General features: G+C 37.0%; 1 protein-coding gene across 1 annotated transcript in view; it reads right to left on the bottom strand.

The window, feature by feature from the left end:
• TRHDE (thyrotropin releasing hormone degrading enzyme) overlaps positions 1 to 19,330 on the bottom strand; it is a 418,175-nt gene that overhangs the window by 40,730 nt on the left and 358,115 nt on the right. Inside the window, exons 13-15 of the mRNA XM_065934092.1 lie at positions 6,539 to 6,686; positions 4,514 to 4,611; positions 3,954 to 4,061 (exon numbers count right to left, since the gene is read on the bottom strand). Coding sequence (XP_065790164.1) covers positions 3,954 to 4,061; positions 4,514 to 4,611; positions 6,539 to 6,686 — 354 coding nt within the window. The remainder of the gene's footprint in view (positions 1 to 3,953; positions 4,062 to 4,513; positions 4,612 to 6,538; positions 6,687 to 19,330) is intronic.

The raw sequence follows: 19,330 nt of genomic DNA, 5'->3' as shown, positions 1-19,330 counted from the left end.
CTTCCTGCAGGGGGTCACGTGTGTACCGCTGGGGCATGGCATTTGGCTGCTTGGTTGAGTATTTCTTAGTAAACACAGAGTTAGTTTCATTTAGCAGGTTTACTTGCCCAGTCACAAAAAGAAGCAAAACAGGACCACGTAATAATGATGAAGGACATAACAAAAGAAACTTAAAGAATTAGGCCCCAATTTAACTACTGTACCACAAATAAGTGGAATAGTTATAAGAACTGAAATGAGCTGACACTTTCATTTATAAGGGGTTTATGGAAGTGACAGACGGTTCAAACTCACAAGTCAAAATTTTCTGTACTCTTTAAAACTAAACATCAATCCACGTGCCTTCCTTCTGTTTGGAACCCCTACCACCCTCAGCAGTGGCCACTGGACTGGAAAAGCTCAATTTTCATTCCAACCCCAAAGAAAGGCAATGCCAAAGGATGCTGAAACTACCACACAATTGCACTCATCTCACATGCTCGTAAAGTAATGCTCAAAATTCTCCAAGCCAGGCTTCAGCAATATGTGAACCGTGAACTTCCAGATGTTCAAGCTGGTTTTAGAAAAGGCAGAAGAACCAGTGATCAAATTGCCAACATCCGCTGGATCATCAAAAAAGCAACAGAGTTCCAGAAAAACATCTATTACTGCTTTACTGACTAAGTCAAAGCCTTTGACTGTGTGAATCACAATAAACTGTGGAAAATTCTGAAGAGATGGAAATGCCAGGCCACCTGACCTGCCTCTTGAGAAACCTGTATGCAGGTCAGGAAGCAATAATTAGAACCAGACATGGAACAGCAGACTGGTTCCAAATAGGAAAAGGAGTACGTCAAGGCTGTATATTGCCAATCTGCCTATTTAACTTATATGCAGAGTACATCACGAGAAATGCTGGGCTGAAGGAAGCACAAGCTGGAATCAAGATTGCCTGGAGAAATATCAATAACCTCAGATATGCAGGTGACACCATCCTTATGGCAGAAAGTGAAGAAGAACTAAAGAGCCTCTTGATGAAAGTGAAAGAGGAGAGTGAAAAAGTTGACTTAAAGTTCAACATTCAGAAAACTAAGATCATGGCATCTGGTCCCATTTCTTCATGGCAAATAGATGGGGAAACAGTGTCAGACTTTATTTTTGGGGTGCTCCAAAATCACTGCAGATGGTGGTTGCAGCCATGAAATTAAAAGACTTTTACTCCTTGGAAGGAAAGTTATGACCAACCTAGACAGCATATTAAAAAGCAGAGATATTACTTTGTCAACAAACATTCATCTAGTCAAGATTATGGTTTTTCCAGTAGTCATGTATGGATGTGAGAGCTGAACTGTGTAGAAAGCTGAGTGCCGAAAAATTGATGCTTTTGAACTGTGGTGTTGGAGAAGACTCTTGAGAGTCCCTTGGACTGCAAGGAGATCCAACCAGTCCATCCTGAAGGAGATCAGTCCTGGGTGTTCATTGGAAGGACTGATGTTGAAGGTGAAACTCCAATACTTTGGCCCCCTGATATGAAGAGCGGACTTATTTGAAAAGATTCTGATGCTGAGAAAGATTGAGGGCAGGAGGAGAAGGGGACGACAGAGGATGAGATGGCTGGATGTCATCACCGAAACTCAATGGACATGGGTTTGGGTGGACTCAGGGAGTTGGTGATGGACAGGGAGGCCTGGCATGCTGCGGTTCATGGGGTCGCAAAGAGTCGGACACGATGAGCGACTGAACTGACTGAATCACCCTACTGACACTCTCATATACACCCATCCCTGCTCATGTGGCCCGGTCATCTAACAAAGCCCTACTCCCTCTTCATAAGGCAGAACACAGGGCCTCCCACGCAGCAGTCTCTCCCTTCTGCAGGTTCACACACTGTCTTATGCTTGGTTCTTGCTCCAAAATACCACTATTGTTTACAGAGCTGTATCTCCTATTAATTTTGAGCTTTGCCTCTTCTCTTTGTTTTTTGGTTACCAGCTACTACTGAGAATTGCTCAAGAAAATTTCATTAAATAAATGAATTATTTTAAAGATAGAATTTTCCCAATAGCTATATTTTTAAATGTAGAAAGTGATATCAGGCTTGAATACTCCTTAGAGAAATTATGGTAATATGTTGTAAGTTCATTTCTAATAAAATAGTAGGAATGTAGGTAAGTATGAGTAAATTCATGAAAGGGTTCAAAAATAGCTATCTGTTCTGAGAAAAAGCACCTGTCTGTAGCCAAATAAGGGGCTTTCCAGGTGGCGCTAGTGGTAAAGAACCTGCCTGCCAATGCAGGAGAAGTAACAGATGTTCCTTTGATTCCTCAGTCGGGAAAATCCTCTGGAGGAGGAAATGGCAACTTACTCCAGTATTCTTACCTGGGAAGACTTGGACAGAGGAGCCTGGTGGGCTGTAATTCAGGACACAACTGAAGTAATCTAGCACGTTGCCAGATAAAACAATCAAAGAATCAAACAAAAAACCAAAAGGGCGGAAAGTTGAGATCACAATTGTCAAAGAGTATATTTCACTTTTTTTCCTTGAATGTATGTATGATTAAATATCTTGGCCACATTTTGGATGTATTGATTTTGTATAAATGTTTAAGTTTTGATAGCCCAATTACATGTGGTAGAATTGAAAGGGATGGTAAAAAATAGGAAAAGTTTTTTTAATAACATTTTAAGACTAATATAAAAGTTTTTAGAGGACTTAGCAAAAAGGATAAGTTTTAAAAATGAAGATGTTTTAGTTCTAGAGAAGAGTGATGAAGAATTTAATCACTGTCTTCTAGTATATGATGGTTCCATTGAGAGATGACAGTAATAAAATATTTTCCTTCTCAGCTCAGTGTACGGCCAACATGGATTAACTTAAAAAGAAAAGAAGAAAATTCTAGAGAAGGTGAGAGATTATGACTAATTACTAAGTAATGCAGTGAAAGATTTCACTCACAAACTTTTAAAGTAGGAAAGCTACATTTTTATCTGGAGTCAGACATAAGTTTAAACCTAAACAACTCTCAGCAAGATAAATACCATTTTGTTCCATAAACAAATTATACTTTCTGTGGTTCTCAATGTTCTTCTACAACAAGTCTCCTCTGTTGCCCACGGGCTGTCTCAGCCACTGATACCAAGGACAAGCCCCCTGAAGCATGTAAAATAGAATCATCTGAACTAATTATTCCCTAAATCCTCACCCTTCTGATCAGACTCTCCTTAACAAGGTGGCCAAAGACTGGAGAAGTGTAATTAAAAATTTCCCAGAGCATAAAAAGAAATGGAACAGAATGATCTTTGGAAATTCAAAGACACCTAAAATATTTTTAAAAACTATAGTAAGAAAATCACTGATCTTTGATTTTGTTTACACTTCATATTTTTTCATTAACATTAAGTGACATTTAGTATAATAGTTAAGTCAAAAATAATTCTATTAAATATTTTTAACCTCACATAATATATGAAAATACTGTACTGTGAAATTCCAAGATAAGACACAAGTTTAAGGTTTCTATCAAAGGTCACTGAAAGACTAAAGGTTTTTCATAACATTTTTGTCTTTAGGTTTTACAATTAACATTTGCTATGCTGCTTCATTTATATCAAATGCTCACATTTGTTTTATAAATAAATACCACAACCTTTCTAAGGAACTTCAGAGTTTGACCTAAATTCAATTATCCTGTTTTCATGGGACAGCAAAACTATCAAGATTCAAATTAGGTGACACCCTATATATGAAGAATAAGGGCCTCGCTTAAGAAAGGTAGATTAAAACTACATAAAGTATTCCAAAGAGATGTACATCGTGGCTTCCGTGCCGCTGCTTGGTATTCTGTGAACGAAACAAAGTTCTGCAGTGTTTTTATCTTGTCTTGCTTTTCTCCAGCTGATAAATGTAATGCATCCACTAAGAATCTGAAAGTAGTACATATCATATCAGAAAAATAGGATTTGGTTCAACTTGCCTGTTCCTGTTGCTGGAAATCCAATCTGAAATAAGTGTTGATGCTTGTTGGTGACAGTGCTTGTTGCCAAAGCTACATGCCAGCATTATAACTTCTCTACGTAGTTCTCTAGGTATCATCAAAAGGGAAAGAAAAATCAGTGTCAGTATCTGGAGAGAAAGGGTAACTCATTACACTACATTACAGTACACAAGTAAATAATTAGCACAAAATAATTTTCAGACACTGGAATTCCATTTTGCTGAGTAAGAAATAATTAAGCAGGGTGGGAGTTGTGCATAAAAAAGTCTTCTCTGGAAACAGTTCTCTAGTGAGGGGTCTAGGTTCAAATCTGAACTTTACCAGCAGAGGCAGATTTTAAATTAAAACACAGCAAAGAAAAGCCTCTGTTCTCAGTACCAGGTGGTGGAAACCGTGCTATCCACCAGCAGCCCTTCCAGGAAAGGGAAATAAAAGATGCAGAACGAAGGATCGTCTCATGCTGCTACAGTCACAGTGGTTCTAGTGGCATGTCATTGTACAGTTCTGGGGGGGAAGCAAATAAGGAAATAAAACCGTACTCATGTTGGTAGGATGCTTGGACAAGGGATCCATTAAAATTGCTTTTTGGCCAACCAAGCTTGATGTACGTTGTTGCAACTTGCTTTAAAATATATTCCTAAATGAAGAGTAGGAGAAATAGAAATAATGTTACTTTCAAGTCACTCCACTCTGACAACTGAAATTATATGGTAACTTAAAATATTTTCCAAATGAACCTACTTTGAATATCCATAAAATAATGGGTATGGTAAAGCTTTATTATAATTTCATTCAACACAGTATTTCAAACATAGAAAATAAATATAAAATACAGTTACAATGGTGGAAGTCTACTGTTTACTGCCTATGGAACAATTAAGCAATTTTCACTATTAAATATTGGAGATGACAATTTTTGTAGCAAAAAGGAAAGTAAGGAATATTGATAATGAATCCATGTATACATAGGTACATATGTATGTAGATATAGTTTATGAAAATGAGTACCTAATCTTTATCATTTTATGTAAATAGACCATATTTAATACAAAACTATTAGATAAGCCCAGCTAATAGCCTAGTCTTGTTGAACCTAACACACACAGAACAGATTCACTCTTTAGAAAACTGATGTACTATTAATATTTCAAAATCAAAATTCATTCATCTAATGATATACTTAAATATTAGTAGTAATGTAAGATATGTTCTTCTCACTTTAATGTGGTCCTTGAATTTTGTCAAGGAAGGAAAGCACTGAAATTACAGTAAAGCAATTCTTAACTTTTACTGGAAATGAAGTGCCTGGCATGATATACTATTCTAAAGTACAAATATACACAAGAATGTATTTTGTTTTACATAAGTTTAATAGTACAGTGTCTCTGTGTTAAGGAGAAAAGAGAAGGGTAATAAGCCTTTCTCCAGCAGATAAAAATGACACCATAACTGTACTGACACTTGTATGCACGTCTGCTGCAAAGGCAGACTAAAACAAAACTAATGACAACGAACAGTCAAGCCAAGATTATTCTCATTAAAAACTTTACTAAAGCCAAGGTGCTTTCATGCAGGCTTAGGATAATATTAAAAAAGCAACTCTTAAAAAATAAAATAAAAAAGCAACTCTTATGGACATCATAAGCTGTTTATCATCATCACTGTTTAGACTCTAATAAACAGCTTTCATGTCGGAACAATCTAGCCTCGAGTCATTTCAAATGCATAGGTTAATTAGAAGAGCCAGTAAGTTATAAATTAGGAAAATTTTATTAGACACAGAGCAGAGTCTTCAAATAAGTAAAAGGAAAATAAATAATGCTCAATGGTGATGGAAGTTACAGATATACATTCTTGCATGCAAAACTTCACTGGTGATAAGAAATTTTGGAATCAAACGCTCATTAGCAGTACTCAACCCTAATGCTATTCAAAATGATTCTTCCATTAGCTTAGGTGACGTTGACTGTGTGGGTTTGGTTTTCCAGCCCTTAGGCTTAGGAACTCTGGTCAGGTAACATCTTGGAATGTTTGTCATGTCTTCAGGTCTATTTGGATTATCTGTTGTTTGCTCTCCTATATCTCCTTGGACCCAATTATGAATGGGCTTTTGCCTCAATGTTGATCTTAACCTTGCTAATTAAGGAAGTGAATTGAATTTACTATGCCCTTTTGGATAAAAATAATGACTAAGAATCTTTACTGAAACTGTCTATATTCTGTGAAGACTTTTGCATCCCTCTCCCAGGTTAAGTCCTTTGTGAGCACAGAACCCTTTAACTCTAGGGAAGTAAGTCTGAACTTTAAGGATTTGTTATGTATATTTGTTCTTAAATTCTGAGGCATTTAAGCTTAACTGACACTTTTAGGCCAGAACAAAAAAGTTGCATGTATTACACCTCTTTCTTCAGAATTTGTCATTAGTGTCATACAGAAAATCAAAACAAAAATGATAACACAAATTAGAAGGAACTAAAATAACGTGGGATCAAGATGAACATAGTAGATAATGAGAAAACAGTTGATCTTCTGAAAAGAAGAAAGAAGAAAATATATCTTTTTACATTGAAGACGTTGTATTTCTCCATGCGGTCCAGTAATTTATCTAGAGGATAAAGAGCTCTGCTGGCAGCATGCCAAGGAAGAAAATCCTTTTCCTCAGACAGGTATCTGATAATCTCCAGGGGAATATTCTGAGGCAAATACCCAGCTCTGCACAAAAAAATTTAATGTTAATTATATGCAGAAAAGATACATGATGAGGCAAAAATGAAGATTTTATGTATGCAAATAGAAGGCAGAAAGCAAGATTCATCACAGTATAAAGAAGCCATACTCAGAACTATAAGAATAAAATTACTCATTCTCTAAATATAGTCCTACTTAGGATGCCAATGCCCCTTAATATATACAGAGTTAGACAGCTAAAAATTTGCATAAACACAAAAAAATATCAGCATGCATGTTTTTAAAAAGGAAAGAATTGTGGAACTTGAATAAAATCAACTCTAGGTATTTTCCTTCACGGAAACCATTCAGAGATCATGAGTCGCTGAAAATAATTGATTGCTGAAGTGAAATTCTTGGTTCTCATTTAACTGGGTTCTCAGTAAATGCATTTGTTTTACTTTTCATGTACTTCTGTATAATGATATTTAATCCAGGTTGTCCTCAAAAGGATAATCAAATTAAAATAGCAACTTCCAGTTTTGACTGTATTTGTTACATTACCACAAAAACATTTTTCAAAACTTCCTATTAAAAACAATTCTACCAATATGGCACCTATGAAGAAGAGCAGAGTTAGATTTAAAGTTTAAATTACAAAAATGTTAAAAAATAGACTCTTCCTCTTTATTATTTTCAGTAGGTGCTGTGTCACCATGGGGACCAATGTCAGATTCTTTGGAAAATATGAAACAGTAGCTTTTAAAAACTGTATGAACACATGAAGCCCACTTTTAAAAGGGTATATTCAAAAAGGGATCCAAAAGAAGTGAATATCCCTACACAACTGTGGACTGCATACAAAATCCTCACAAATCAAAGCAATATGAAAAACAGTATGGAGTACATTAAAAGATGGCCTTAGCCCTAGCATCCCCGATGCATACATAGGGTGACACTATGCATTTTGCTGAATTTCTACATTAATAATAAACTGAATATAGACTTCTAACACAGGGGACAGGTAAATATGAAAGCAAACAAAGCCTGGTTCTATTCTTTACTTACATTTCACACCATTATTTTTTGTGGCATCACAAAATTAGATGGACCTTTTTATTTGTGTTTGGTAGAAGGTGGACAGGGAGGGAGAAAAGTCTTTTCATGTTCCTTTCCAACAAGTTTGCCACATTATTTAGTCTTTACTAATGTGATAAACAAAAACTACTCTATGCACAAATATTAACTTGCATCTGTGTTTATAATGTTCATAATGAAAACCAACTCTGAAGATTCTGTTTCAGTTTTTTTTGGATTTAATAAATGAACATACATCATCACTCTAAAGATTTTGATTCACTCTTGGTATAAGATCAACCATAGGTAACTCCTGACATAAATAAGAATGGTGAAAATAACCCCGAATTTCCACATTCCCATAAAATGCCCTGAAGTTTGTATGCTTTAGATTCCATCTAGATTTGTGCCACTTTTCTTATACAGTTTCTATTTTATACATCCTTACAAAAATAGCATGAAATTAGGCTAAGGCAATAGTAATTAAATAAGAAATAAAACTTCATATTTTTACTAATGTAGCATAATAAAACAGTTAAATTTTGCCTACAGGGGTTGTAAAAGTAATGATGTGGTTTTCTTCCTTAAAAATAACACAGCTTCCAATATTTCAGATTTCATAATTTGTTTTTCCTGAACTTTTAATCCTAGATATTAACTAGCGTGGTGATCATAAATTTGCCTTCTCTAAAATTATAAAATCTGCATGCCATGGATTAGATAATTTTAGAGTTGAAGAAGATTTATCTAGAACCCATTATTCTTTTATTGAGGAAATAAGAAAAAATAATGCATTTTTTAAAAAAGAACCTTTAGTAAGTAGCTAATTTATTAGGGTCCTTCAGGTGAGTTTGGAAAATCAAGAAAGGTGTTTGGGTCTATTTTCTCACAGATTTAAATACACTACCTCTTGTCAGTTACAATTTATTGTGTATTATTTCTTCTTTATAAATGGATGGACATCTTTCAGTGACTTACGTTTTGTGAGCAATATGACTACAAATAAAAAATTTGACAAATAATGTCATGAGAAGAGTCTTGGTCCAGAAAAAAGAGCCTGAAGCTGAGGAAGAGCCTGCGAGCCTGAGTGCCTGCTGCGGTCAGCGCCGCCCACCCCTCCAAGCCACACAGTCGTCTGTGAGATAAGAGGGTTGAACTAGGTGATATCTTTTTCAGGGTTTGAAGCTAACCCTTTTATTCTAACCCACTTACCTATATTTTAGCCTGCTTAAAAAAATCATTACCACAACATTAAGTAATGTGTTTACTTAAAATTTTGGGAAAAAAATGCCTTTTCATTTTTATAGTCCCCATTATTCAGCTGTCTGATATGTCCAAGTCTTCTGAGAGTCAGAGCTTGAATCTAAGTTTTATAGGACATTTGACATAGTGTAAGAAAATTAAAGCAAAGCAAGTCTAAGAGAAATTTAAGTAATGACCAAGGCAAGTGAAGGATTCATTAAATCAAGAAATGGAGCAAGTTATGTTTTGAGTCCTTAAGGCAAAAATCGCTAACTGCGCACCAAAATCCATGCCCTCTTCCACTTCCTGGAATAAAGGATAATTCTCATTTCCTTGGTGGCTAGCTGTGGTCATGTGACTACACTGTAGCCTGTAGAGTATTAGAGCTCCTCACCGTCAGGGTCAGCCCATAGACATCTTCATTAGTCCTCCATGTCCTTTTTCCCTAAAATGAAGCTTTCAGAGTGGCCTTGAATGAAACTCTTATACTGAATATGTGAGACGCCTACCTGGGCGTCTGAATGACTGCATGCCCAAGCACCAGTTCTCAGACCTGATTCTGTTTTGTGTGCAAGAAGTACACCTTTATTGCTTTTTTTTTTAATCCAAACATATCTTTGGGTCTGTTTTTTAAAGCAATTAACCTTCTCTAATGCAGTCTTTAAATAGAATAAGAAAAGACTACTCTCAAATTGCCCTCATTTTGTGTTGTTACAAACATATGTAAGCAATTATCTATTATATAATTCAATAAACTTGCATTTAGCCTGCTAGATCAAAATATGTAGCTATACTCAACTGGGTAAGAGGATAATCAACCTCATTACAAAATTAAGACTTGTAAGAGATAATGTTGGTGAATAAGTTACCTAGTTTAGATATGTGCTTGTGTAATTGGCTGGTAATGATATGTGTGATTAGTACTACTGATATAGGAGAAGTGTGTGGAATCCTAGTGAGTGGAACACTACATTAGCTCAAAGTAATCAGCCCAGTAGGGAGCACACTTAGGGTTCTGACGCTGAAATGCAGCTTCCTTAAATTTGCATCATCATAGGGAAATGTTACTAGAAAATGTGATGGGGGAACAAATTTTTAAAGAATAGTGCATGTATAACTAACTATATGGGGTATTCTTCATTTAGGAATAAGCTGTAGATGATATTTATCTTCTCTACTCTTGAGGTGAGGCTTGGCATAAGAAATTAGTTAGGAATCAAAACAGTGGGATAAACATAGGAAAAGATGCTCAATATCACTAATAATTAGAGAAATGCAAATCAAAACTAAAATGAGGTACCACTTCACACCAGTCAGAATGGCCATCATCAAAAAAATCCACAAACAAATAAATACCAGAGAGGGTGTGGAGAAAAGAGAACCCTCTTGCATTGTTGGTGGGAATGTAAACTGATCTAGCCACTATGGAGAACAGTATGGACATTTCTTTAAAAACGAGGAATAACTCTACCATATACCCCAATAATCCCACTACTGGCCATATACGCTGAGGAAACCATAACTGAAAAAGATACATATACCCCAATGCTCACTGCAGCACTTTTTGCAATAGCTTGGACATGGAAGCAACCTAGATGTCCATCAGCAGATGAATGAATAAGGAAGTTGTGGCACATATGCACAATGGAATATCACTCAGCTATAAAAAGGAACACATTTGAGTCAATTCTAATGAGGTGGATGAAACTGGAACCTATTATACAGAGTGAAGTAAGTCAGAAAGAGAAACACAAGTACTGTATATTGATGCGTATATACATATGTGGAATTTAGAAAGATGGTACTGATGAACTTATTTGCCGGGAAACAATGGAGAAGCAGATATAGAGAACAAGTTGTGGACACAGTAGTGGAAGGAGTGTGGGCCAAATTGAGACAGTAGCATTGAAACATATACATTACCATGTGTAAAACACATAGCTAGTGGGAAGTTATCGTATAACACAGGAAGCTTAACCTGGTGCTCTGTGACAACCTAGAGGAGTGGGGCAGAGAGGCAGGTGGGAAGGAGGTTCGGGATGCGGGGGGCATGTGTAACCTATGGCTGATCCATGTTGATGTACGGCTGAAACCACCACAACATTGTAAAGCAATCATCCTCCAATTAAAATAAATAGATTTTTAAAAAATACTACGGGGAAGACAGGCAAATGAGGGAAGTTTAAGTGATGGATAAAAGATTGCCTGCATATACCTATACAGTTCTTCCTCCCATCCCTGTGTCTCTCCCAACACACACATAGCTTCTGCTCTTCCTCTCTAATTGCTGGAGCTTGCAATGGGATATATCTTTAGACATGCAAGAGGATATTTTATAGAGAAAGGACATTAAAATCAGACTATATTAACTGATGTTAAAATGCACTGACCTTAGGTGGCTTTGTTTCCACCTAAGATCTAAAACTACTTTTGAATTTCTGTGAATGTTAACCCTTAAATCTTCTGTGATAGGTGGCTTGTACACATAACCTATTTTACCGTGAGTTTTCTTTAAAAGTCATTGGTTTCTGGGTGCTTGAAACTTAACGAAAAGTAAAAAGCTCAACCTCTAGACTTTTCAGAGCATCATACTCCAGTCTTCATTAATTGAGTATTCACTTAAAAACAATAAATATCCTACTACATATCTTACCATACATGCAGAAGACACTATAACTGTCCCTGAGGGCATAGATATTTTGAAGCAATTACTGAAATGCTTAATTAAGAAGCTTACTGTTCTATCTACTAGTCTTTGCTATTCATTATTGAAAGATTTTTATGTGCTCTTTGTGGAAAGATCCTATGGTGAAGACTGAAAACCCCACTTGTCCACAGAGCACCATAGAATAAAGAGGGAACTACATAGAGGAGGTATTTGTGTCAACCACGGGTCCTTGTGGTTATTTTCTAGAGAAAACAAAGATATGGTTCAGGCATTGGCAAACTGTTGTCCGCAGAGACAAGAAGGAATTACAGTTGGTCCTTCACACCTACAGGTTCTGCATCAGTGGATTCAACCAACTGTGGATCAAAATATTTGAGAAAAAAATTCCAAAGTTCCAAAAAGCAAAACTTGGATTCACTGCATGCTGGCAAATATAAACAAAGCAGTTACACCGTATTAGATATTATAAGCAATCTGGAGATTATTTAAAGTATCCTGGAGGATGCGCATAGGTTATATACAAGTACTATGCATGTCATCTTGGGCTTTCCAGTTGGCACAGTGGTAAAGAACCTGCCTGCCAATGAAGGAGACACAGGTTTGATCCCTGGGTCAGGAAGATCCCCTGGAGGAGGAAATGGCAACACACTCCAACATTCTTGCCTGGGAAATCCCATACACACAGGAGCCTGGCAGGCTACAGTCCATGGAGTTGCAAAGAATCAGACATGACTGAGTGACTGAGGATACACATATGCACTATGCCATTTTATATAAGGGATCTGAGGAGTCTGGTGTCTGTGGAGGTTCTGAAGGCAATTCCAGAGTATACCAAGAGATGGCTTACTTGCTTGTACCCCACAAAATTAGGAACGTGAAAAGTTGCACAAAAAAAAGAGTTCTCATGTCCCCTTCTCCTCCTGCTCCTTTTCTTCCAGAAAGCCCACTTACAAAACTGACTCAGGCACTTAGTTTATGATTTCACATACACTTTGATAATACTCCTATAAATAATAAGTATCATGATATTAATCTGAATTTTACCCTAATACTACCTTTCTCACTCACTGAACTTAGATCTCTAAAGAAATGAAACCTGCTTTTTATCCATCTTTTTACACCCATAGCCTAATGCAGAATCTAGTTCAAAATAGACACTCGATAAACCTACTCAAACTAAATTAAATCATGGCAATAATGTCAGTTCTTAAAAATAAGAACACTTTGCAAGTATATTAAAACAAACATTGCTACCATTTCTTAATTATTTTCTAAGATTAAATGATACCAGAGAAAATTCTGAGTGATCTTTGTAGTATTTTTGCTCATCTTGTTTACTAATGATACACAGAAGACATGAAGGCCATTGCTATCTAGCCAGTAGCTTTGAATAAACCAGTCTATAATAAAGTAAAATAGCCTTATAGCCAGTGAGAAAGCAGAGGTATTATACAACACCTCTGTTCTTTACTTTCTGATTAGCAAATGACTCCTACTCTCCTAGAAGTGTTACTACATAGCAGGTACTTAAATAAACTGAGAGAGGGCTTAGGAGTCTTTCTTCTGTTCAGTAAATTGACAAAGGTCAAATTACATGATCTCTAAGGTCCCTTCTTCAGTAAACACCTAATAATTAAAAATAAAACATCCAAAAATAATTTTTGCAACTTGTATAGTTTCACCACCACCACCACCACCACAGCCATCCTTTCTTTGCCACACACTTGTTTTTTCATTTCCAAGCATAATTTCTCAAGATATCAGTCATTATGTAAATATAGTGGGTCCTCTAGGCACTCAATAATGTTCAGAAGCAAAGTCAATGTTTGGTCATTAGTTGGAAAAGCCAACAGATGTTAGCTATTTTCCCAAAAGTGAAAAAGTCCTTAGCTTTATGGTCAAAGTCAACTAATTTAATTCATTTTACATTTTAGAAAACTATCAACTTAGCTAAGCTATCCTATATTGAGGGGGCTTCCCAGGTGGCTCTGTGGTAAGGAATCTGCCTGCCAATGCAAGAAACACGGATTCAATCCCTGGGTCGGGAAAATGCCCTGGAGGAGGAAATGGCAACCCACTCCAGTATTCTTGCCTGGCGAATTCCAAGGACAGAGGAGCCTGGTGGGCTATGGTCCATGGGGCTGCAAAAGAGTCAGACACAACTGAGCGACTAAGCACACACACACATCTTATATTGAGGAATTTCTGTATTCCCTTGGTGGCTCAGATGGCAAAGAATCCGCCTCCAGTGTGAGAGACCTGGGTTCGATCCCTGGGTTGGGAAGGTAGCCTGGAGAAGGTAACGGCTACTCACTTCAGTATTCTGGCCTTGAGAATTCCATGGACTGTATATCCATGAGATTGCAAATAGTCAGACACGACTGAGCAATTTTCACTTCACCTATAGGTTATGGAATGACAGTTAAGTTTGTTTCAGCTTATTGTCCTTAAAAGCTTCAAGATCAGTACTGTTATGCCCATTTTTTAGATTGTCATTATTCAGTCACTGAGCGACTGAACAACAACATATATGCATATACAAAATATATAGTCTAGTAAACATGCACATGTATGTATACTATCTGTGTATACATACACATATATATGCATATATACATATTCTAGTAAACATACATATACATATTGTCAAGTAGTTAAGTCACATGCAAATCTTTTGCGAACTCAAGATCTGTAGCCTGCCAGGCTCCTGTGTCCATGGGATTTCCAGGCAAGAATACTGGAGTGGGTTGCCATTTCATTCTCCAGGGGATCTTTCTGACCCAGGGATTGAAGCCTCATCTCCTGCATTAGCAGGCAGATTCTTTACCGCTCAGCCACCAGGGAAGTGCTATATGTGTATATATATATATTGGCTGCACTTTGCAGCATTTGGGATTTACATTCCCTGACTAGGGATTCAACCCTGTGCCCCCTACAGTAAAAGTGTGGAGTCTTAACCACCAGACCACCAGGGAAGTCCTTTTTTTTTTTTTAAAGATAGCTAAAACTTGTAGAAGAGAGGTACCTTGCCAAGCTCCCTTGACTAATGAGTAACAAGAGTTGGAATTCAAAGTCAGGCTGATAAGAAGCTCCCATGGTTCCCCTGCAGAGGTCCCCTCCCCAAACACCACTTTGAGATGCGGTTAAAGGCTTGCTTTCTCCCTTCCTTTAACATCTGTTCACGTGTCATAATCGCAGCACTTATATTCCAGATGCTGCGCTGTGCTCAGTCACGTCCGACTCGAGACCCGGTGGGCTGCAGCCCTCCAGGCTCCTCTGTCTGCGGGATTTCCCATGCAAGAATTCTGGAGTGGGGTGCCATACCCTCCTCTCACATCCCAGACCAAAGCACAGGTAATTACCTAATAAAATCTCAGTGCTATGAAGGGGAAGTAAGCAATATTAGGGAAAGGAGATTTATGGGGAAATAATTTAAATAGGGTGTTTAGGGAAAGGTCTCCCTGAGGACATCTGCATGAAGTGAGAGAATGGGTTGCATAAATCTGGGAGGAGGAGAATTCTGGCCAAGGAAACAGCAAGTTCAAAGGTCCTGAAACAGGAACAAATTTGGGATCTTGAAGATAACACAAAGGACTTTGTGGATGAAACAGAATAAGCCTGAAACAAAGAGGAGGGCCTGAGGTTGCAGCAGTTGGTGGCGCTAAATCATGACAGTTCTATTAAATAATAAGGGCTTCAGATCATTTTTCTATGGGTGATGAGAAGCCACCACAAGTTTTTGAGCTAGGAAATAGCATGATCTGATTTATGCTCTAGAAGGGTGACTCTGACTAGAATAGAGAGCAAACTCAAATATGCCACGTGGTCTTCCAAGAGAGAAGGGGGTGAAATATGATTGTCCAGTTCATCTCTCTTACTATATGGACTATATTCATGAGAGGTACATAATCTAGTGGGTGAAACTGATGACCTGAAAACAGACATAATGTTTTATTTTGTTTTTAAGATAGGTTATGCATGAGATTTGTTTTAGAAACAGTTTCGTATGCAGGTATCAGAAAAAAAAAATCCAGAAGCTTATTCATGCATTTTTTATTGCTACTCAATTTGCTAAAAACAGCATCAGATGATATGGGAAGGTCACTGAGAAATCACTAAAACAAGAAAACATTTTAAAAACACATATACTGTATATACAAGAAGTTATATATTCCACTGAGTTAATTAGAAGATTGATTCCAGAATTTAAATACAGAAAATAGCCTGAAAGAGCACCAGAAAAAATTACCCATATAGCTTATAATTTCCATGGAAAATATCAATACAATTCTTAAAGTTGGTATGGAATCCTTCTTTCTAGGCAGTGAAATTTTCCAGTGCTCCACAGAGCCACATGGGACTGCAAAGAATAAAAAATTACAGCGTGATTTTGCAGAGCTTAAGTTTACTGACATCAGGATATCAAATCATTAACCTAAAGGTCCATAAATCAGTGGAACTTCTAACTTCCTACATGGCTGCATTTTTAGAAAAATGTGTGAATAATAGGAAACTAAGAAAGATAAAAATATCACTCAAATCAAGGTACTTAAAAATAACTGGGTATATCCCCTCTTGTCTAAGATTTATGTCAACATTTTGCTTTTTCTACAGATTTTATTACACTGTATGTAAGTTTATATATTTCACTTAAGGTTATTTTCCATGCTCTTGGGATTCCTCATAATTACTTGCAGATTACTTCAAGAATATTCTATTGGGAAGATAAGTGAAGCTCACCGTTGTTGTGCATTTTGGATATAAACATGTTTCACATCTCAAGTAACAGAACTATGTACATCTTTGGGAACAACGCTTTTACATGGCCTGGGTGACTTTCCTCGGGTGGAACACCCAAATTCTCATGCTACAAATTATAAAATATTATGGTTCTTGGTTAATCTGAATTCATGTTTTCAGGCTTCATCCTGACCTCAGACAAAGGAAAGAGAGTGACTGTGATGGCCGATACCGAGTCAGCACTCCCCACGTGCTGGTCCCTGTGCCAAGTGTCACACACACATAACGTCAGCCTCACGACGGTCTTCTGGGGTGAGCACCGCTGATAGCCTCAGCCCACAGATCAAAGCAGAAGCTCAAAGAGGTTACCTAATCTCCCCAGGGTCACATCGCTAACAAGGGTAATGCTGTTATTTGAACCCAATCTTCCGCTCCGAGCCTGTGATATTCTTAACCACTCTTCTGAAAGGCCTAGAATGTAACTTTTTATTCCTTTTTCCACCTTCTAGCTAAAAAAGTGAGTTATCAGAATATGGGAAAAATCAAGTGGGAATCATCGCTGGGGTCCTTGAGAACACCACCACATGAAAACAGATGTGGAAAGAGACACTGGTCTGGTACATGACTGTGACTTTGAAATGGGGGCTTAGTGGACTCACTGTAGATATATCTTTTAGACTTTGGTCATTTGGGCCTCTTCTGCCAAAATCACATTCTTCATCACTGGCCCTCATTCCCTGGGTCCTTTCATTATCATGTCTAATCTCTACAAGTCAAGGAACACCCACAGTTCAGACTTTGGCCTGAAGAGATTAACTCTAGTTAGCAGCCACATATCTAACATGAAGATCATGTGTTGCAATAACACTTTGTTTTCAGAAATATTATTGGTAGAGGTAAAAACAACAGAGTACTAGAGTATGGTCTAAAAAAGAAAGAGAGATAATCACATAAAATTACGAGCTTTAATTTAAACAAGAGGAAATGTTTCAAATAACAGAAGATATTTTCCTTATCAAGGTCTTATGGGAAAAGGACAAGTTAAGGCTGTGGAAAGTGATCCGGGGTTCTAAATTCAGACGGAGAAGAAAGAAGGACCAGAATACAAGCATATGAAGCACGGGAGAAACCGCTTCCTGGACAGAAACTGCTTGGGAAGGGCACTGCTTGGGAAGTCCACCTCATTTCAAAATCTCAACAAGAAAACTCAAAATCAAGGCAACCCCACCCCCAGCGTACACACAGAGGTACTGCTACACGTATGAGGCCCCTATAACTCCTTATGTAACTTTCTAAATATACTGCTGAGGTCTAACTTTTAGACTGAAACAAAATTAAGCAAGAAGATATAATCCAAAATGTGGATGCATTGGGTGGGGGTGGGGGGACACTTTTGAGAGTGTGATCTAGCCATGCAAAAGAGTGATGACTCAGTAAGGAGGCTTTTTAGAAGAGGAACCAAAAAGTGAAATCTCTGTGAAATCTAAAGGGACTGTAAAAAAAGTGAAGCAATAGCATCCCATTTAACCCATGCTCTGTAGCCAACTTGAAGAAGCTCCTGGCCAAAGTTAGACATTTTGAGTATCAATAAGAATAAAAAACTGCAATGGATTTAAATTCATCAAATATACTTAAATCCAGAGGTCAAAATGGTACTTAACTAAAGCAAAACAAAACAAAATAATTGGTCACTAAGGAGAGAACTGGCTCATTGTGCCAGAGAACTGGCTCATTATTTTTGATGTTGAAAAATGCAGGGAAACAATCAGGCATTTCCCCTGTCTTTTCTTAAGAACTGTATCACTGGGTCACAAATAGTAAAGGAGAGTGAAGAGCAACTTTCTCTTTGAAAAGCTAATTCTTTTATAACCAGAAAAGAAAAGAATGAATCACCATTTGCAAGCTCTAGTGACTTATTAGAGCTGCAAATATTATAAAAAGAGAGACTACTCTTTATGTGTTCATATAGAGTCAACTCTGAAACTAACTTGCTAAAAGGCCTTAAATTAAGCCTCTAGATTTGATTACCAATTTATAAGTGATAGAGAACACAGAGGATCAAATACAAATGCAGAGTAGAGATGCAATCACCAAAATCCACACTGTGGGAAATCATATAGGACAAACAATCTCATGCTTTATCAAATATTTTTTAAGGTGAAAAAGAAAATCAATAGTTTAAAAGAGATTAAAAAATATCAACCAACCACAGCACAGTAAAATTATTTGGATCTTAATTCAAACAAACTGTAAAAAAAAAATATGGCATTTATGACACAACTGGAAATTTGAACACTTCCTGAATATCTGAACCTTTTTTTTTTGGTGTTACTGAGCAGCTTGAAGAATCTAAATTCCCCTAGCAGGGACTGAAACCAGCTCATGGCAGTGAAAGCCTTGGATCCCAACACCTAGGAACTCCCTCTGAATATTTGATATTATAGAGGAAATACTAATTTTAGGTCATTATGTTTAATAATGTCATTTTTTAAGATATACAAAGTGAAAATTATTTTGAGAAAATGACTTGATGCCGAGACTTCAAAATAGTATGAAAGTCTGGTTGGGAACATAGATGAAGTAAGACTGATGAGTTAATAATTGCTAATACAGAGCAATGTATATAAGGGCTTTGATACATAGCTCTAGTGGTTTTTATATACATTTGAAATTCTTCGTAATAAATAGTTAAAAAAATAATTGAAGTAAGAACTAAGTTTTATTTATCTGTGTAGCCCCAGTATACATTATAAAACCTTCACATTGCAAACTGCTTAAAAATATTTGCTGAATAGTGAACTTCAAGGAAGGCAACATATTCATTCTCAGTTTCATTCTAAACAAACGGGAGCAACAGCATTTTTTACCTCCCAGGGTCATTGTGAGGGTTAAAAGAGGAGAAATAGAAGAGTAGTTTGTTCACCATAAAGTGTCACACACAAACATGGAAAGCCTTCAGGCT

The sequence above is a fragment of the Muntiacus reevesi genome, chromosome 4, assembly GCF_963930625.1.
Source record: "Muntiacus reevesi chromosome 4, mMunRee1.1, whole genome shotgun sequence".
NCBI classification, from domain to species: Eukaryota; Metazoa; Chordata; class Mammalia; order Artiodactyla; family Cervidae; genus Muntiacus; species Muntiacus reevesi.
This window is presented reverse-complemented; position numbering and strand designations above follow the sequence as displayed.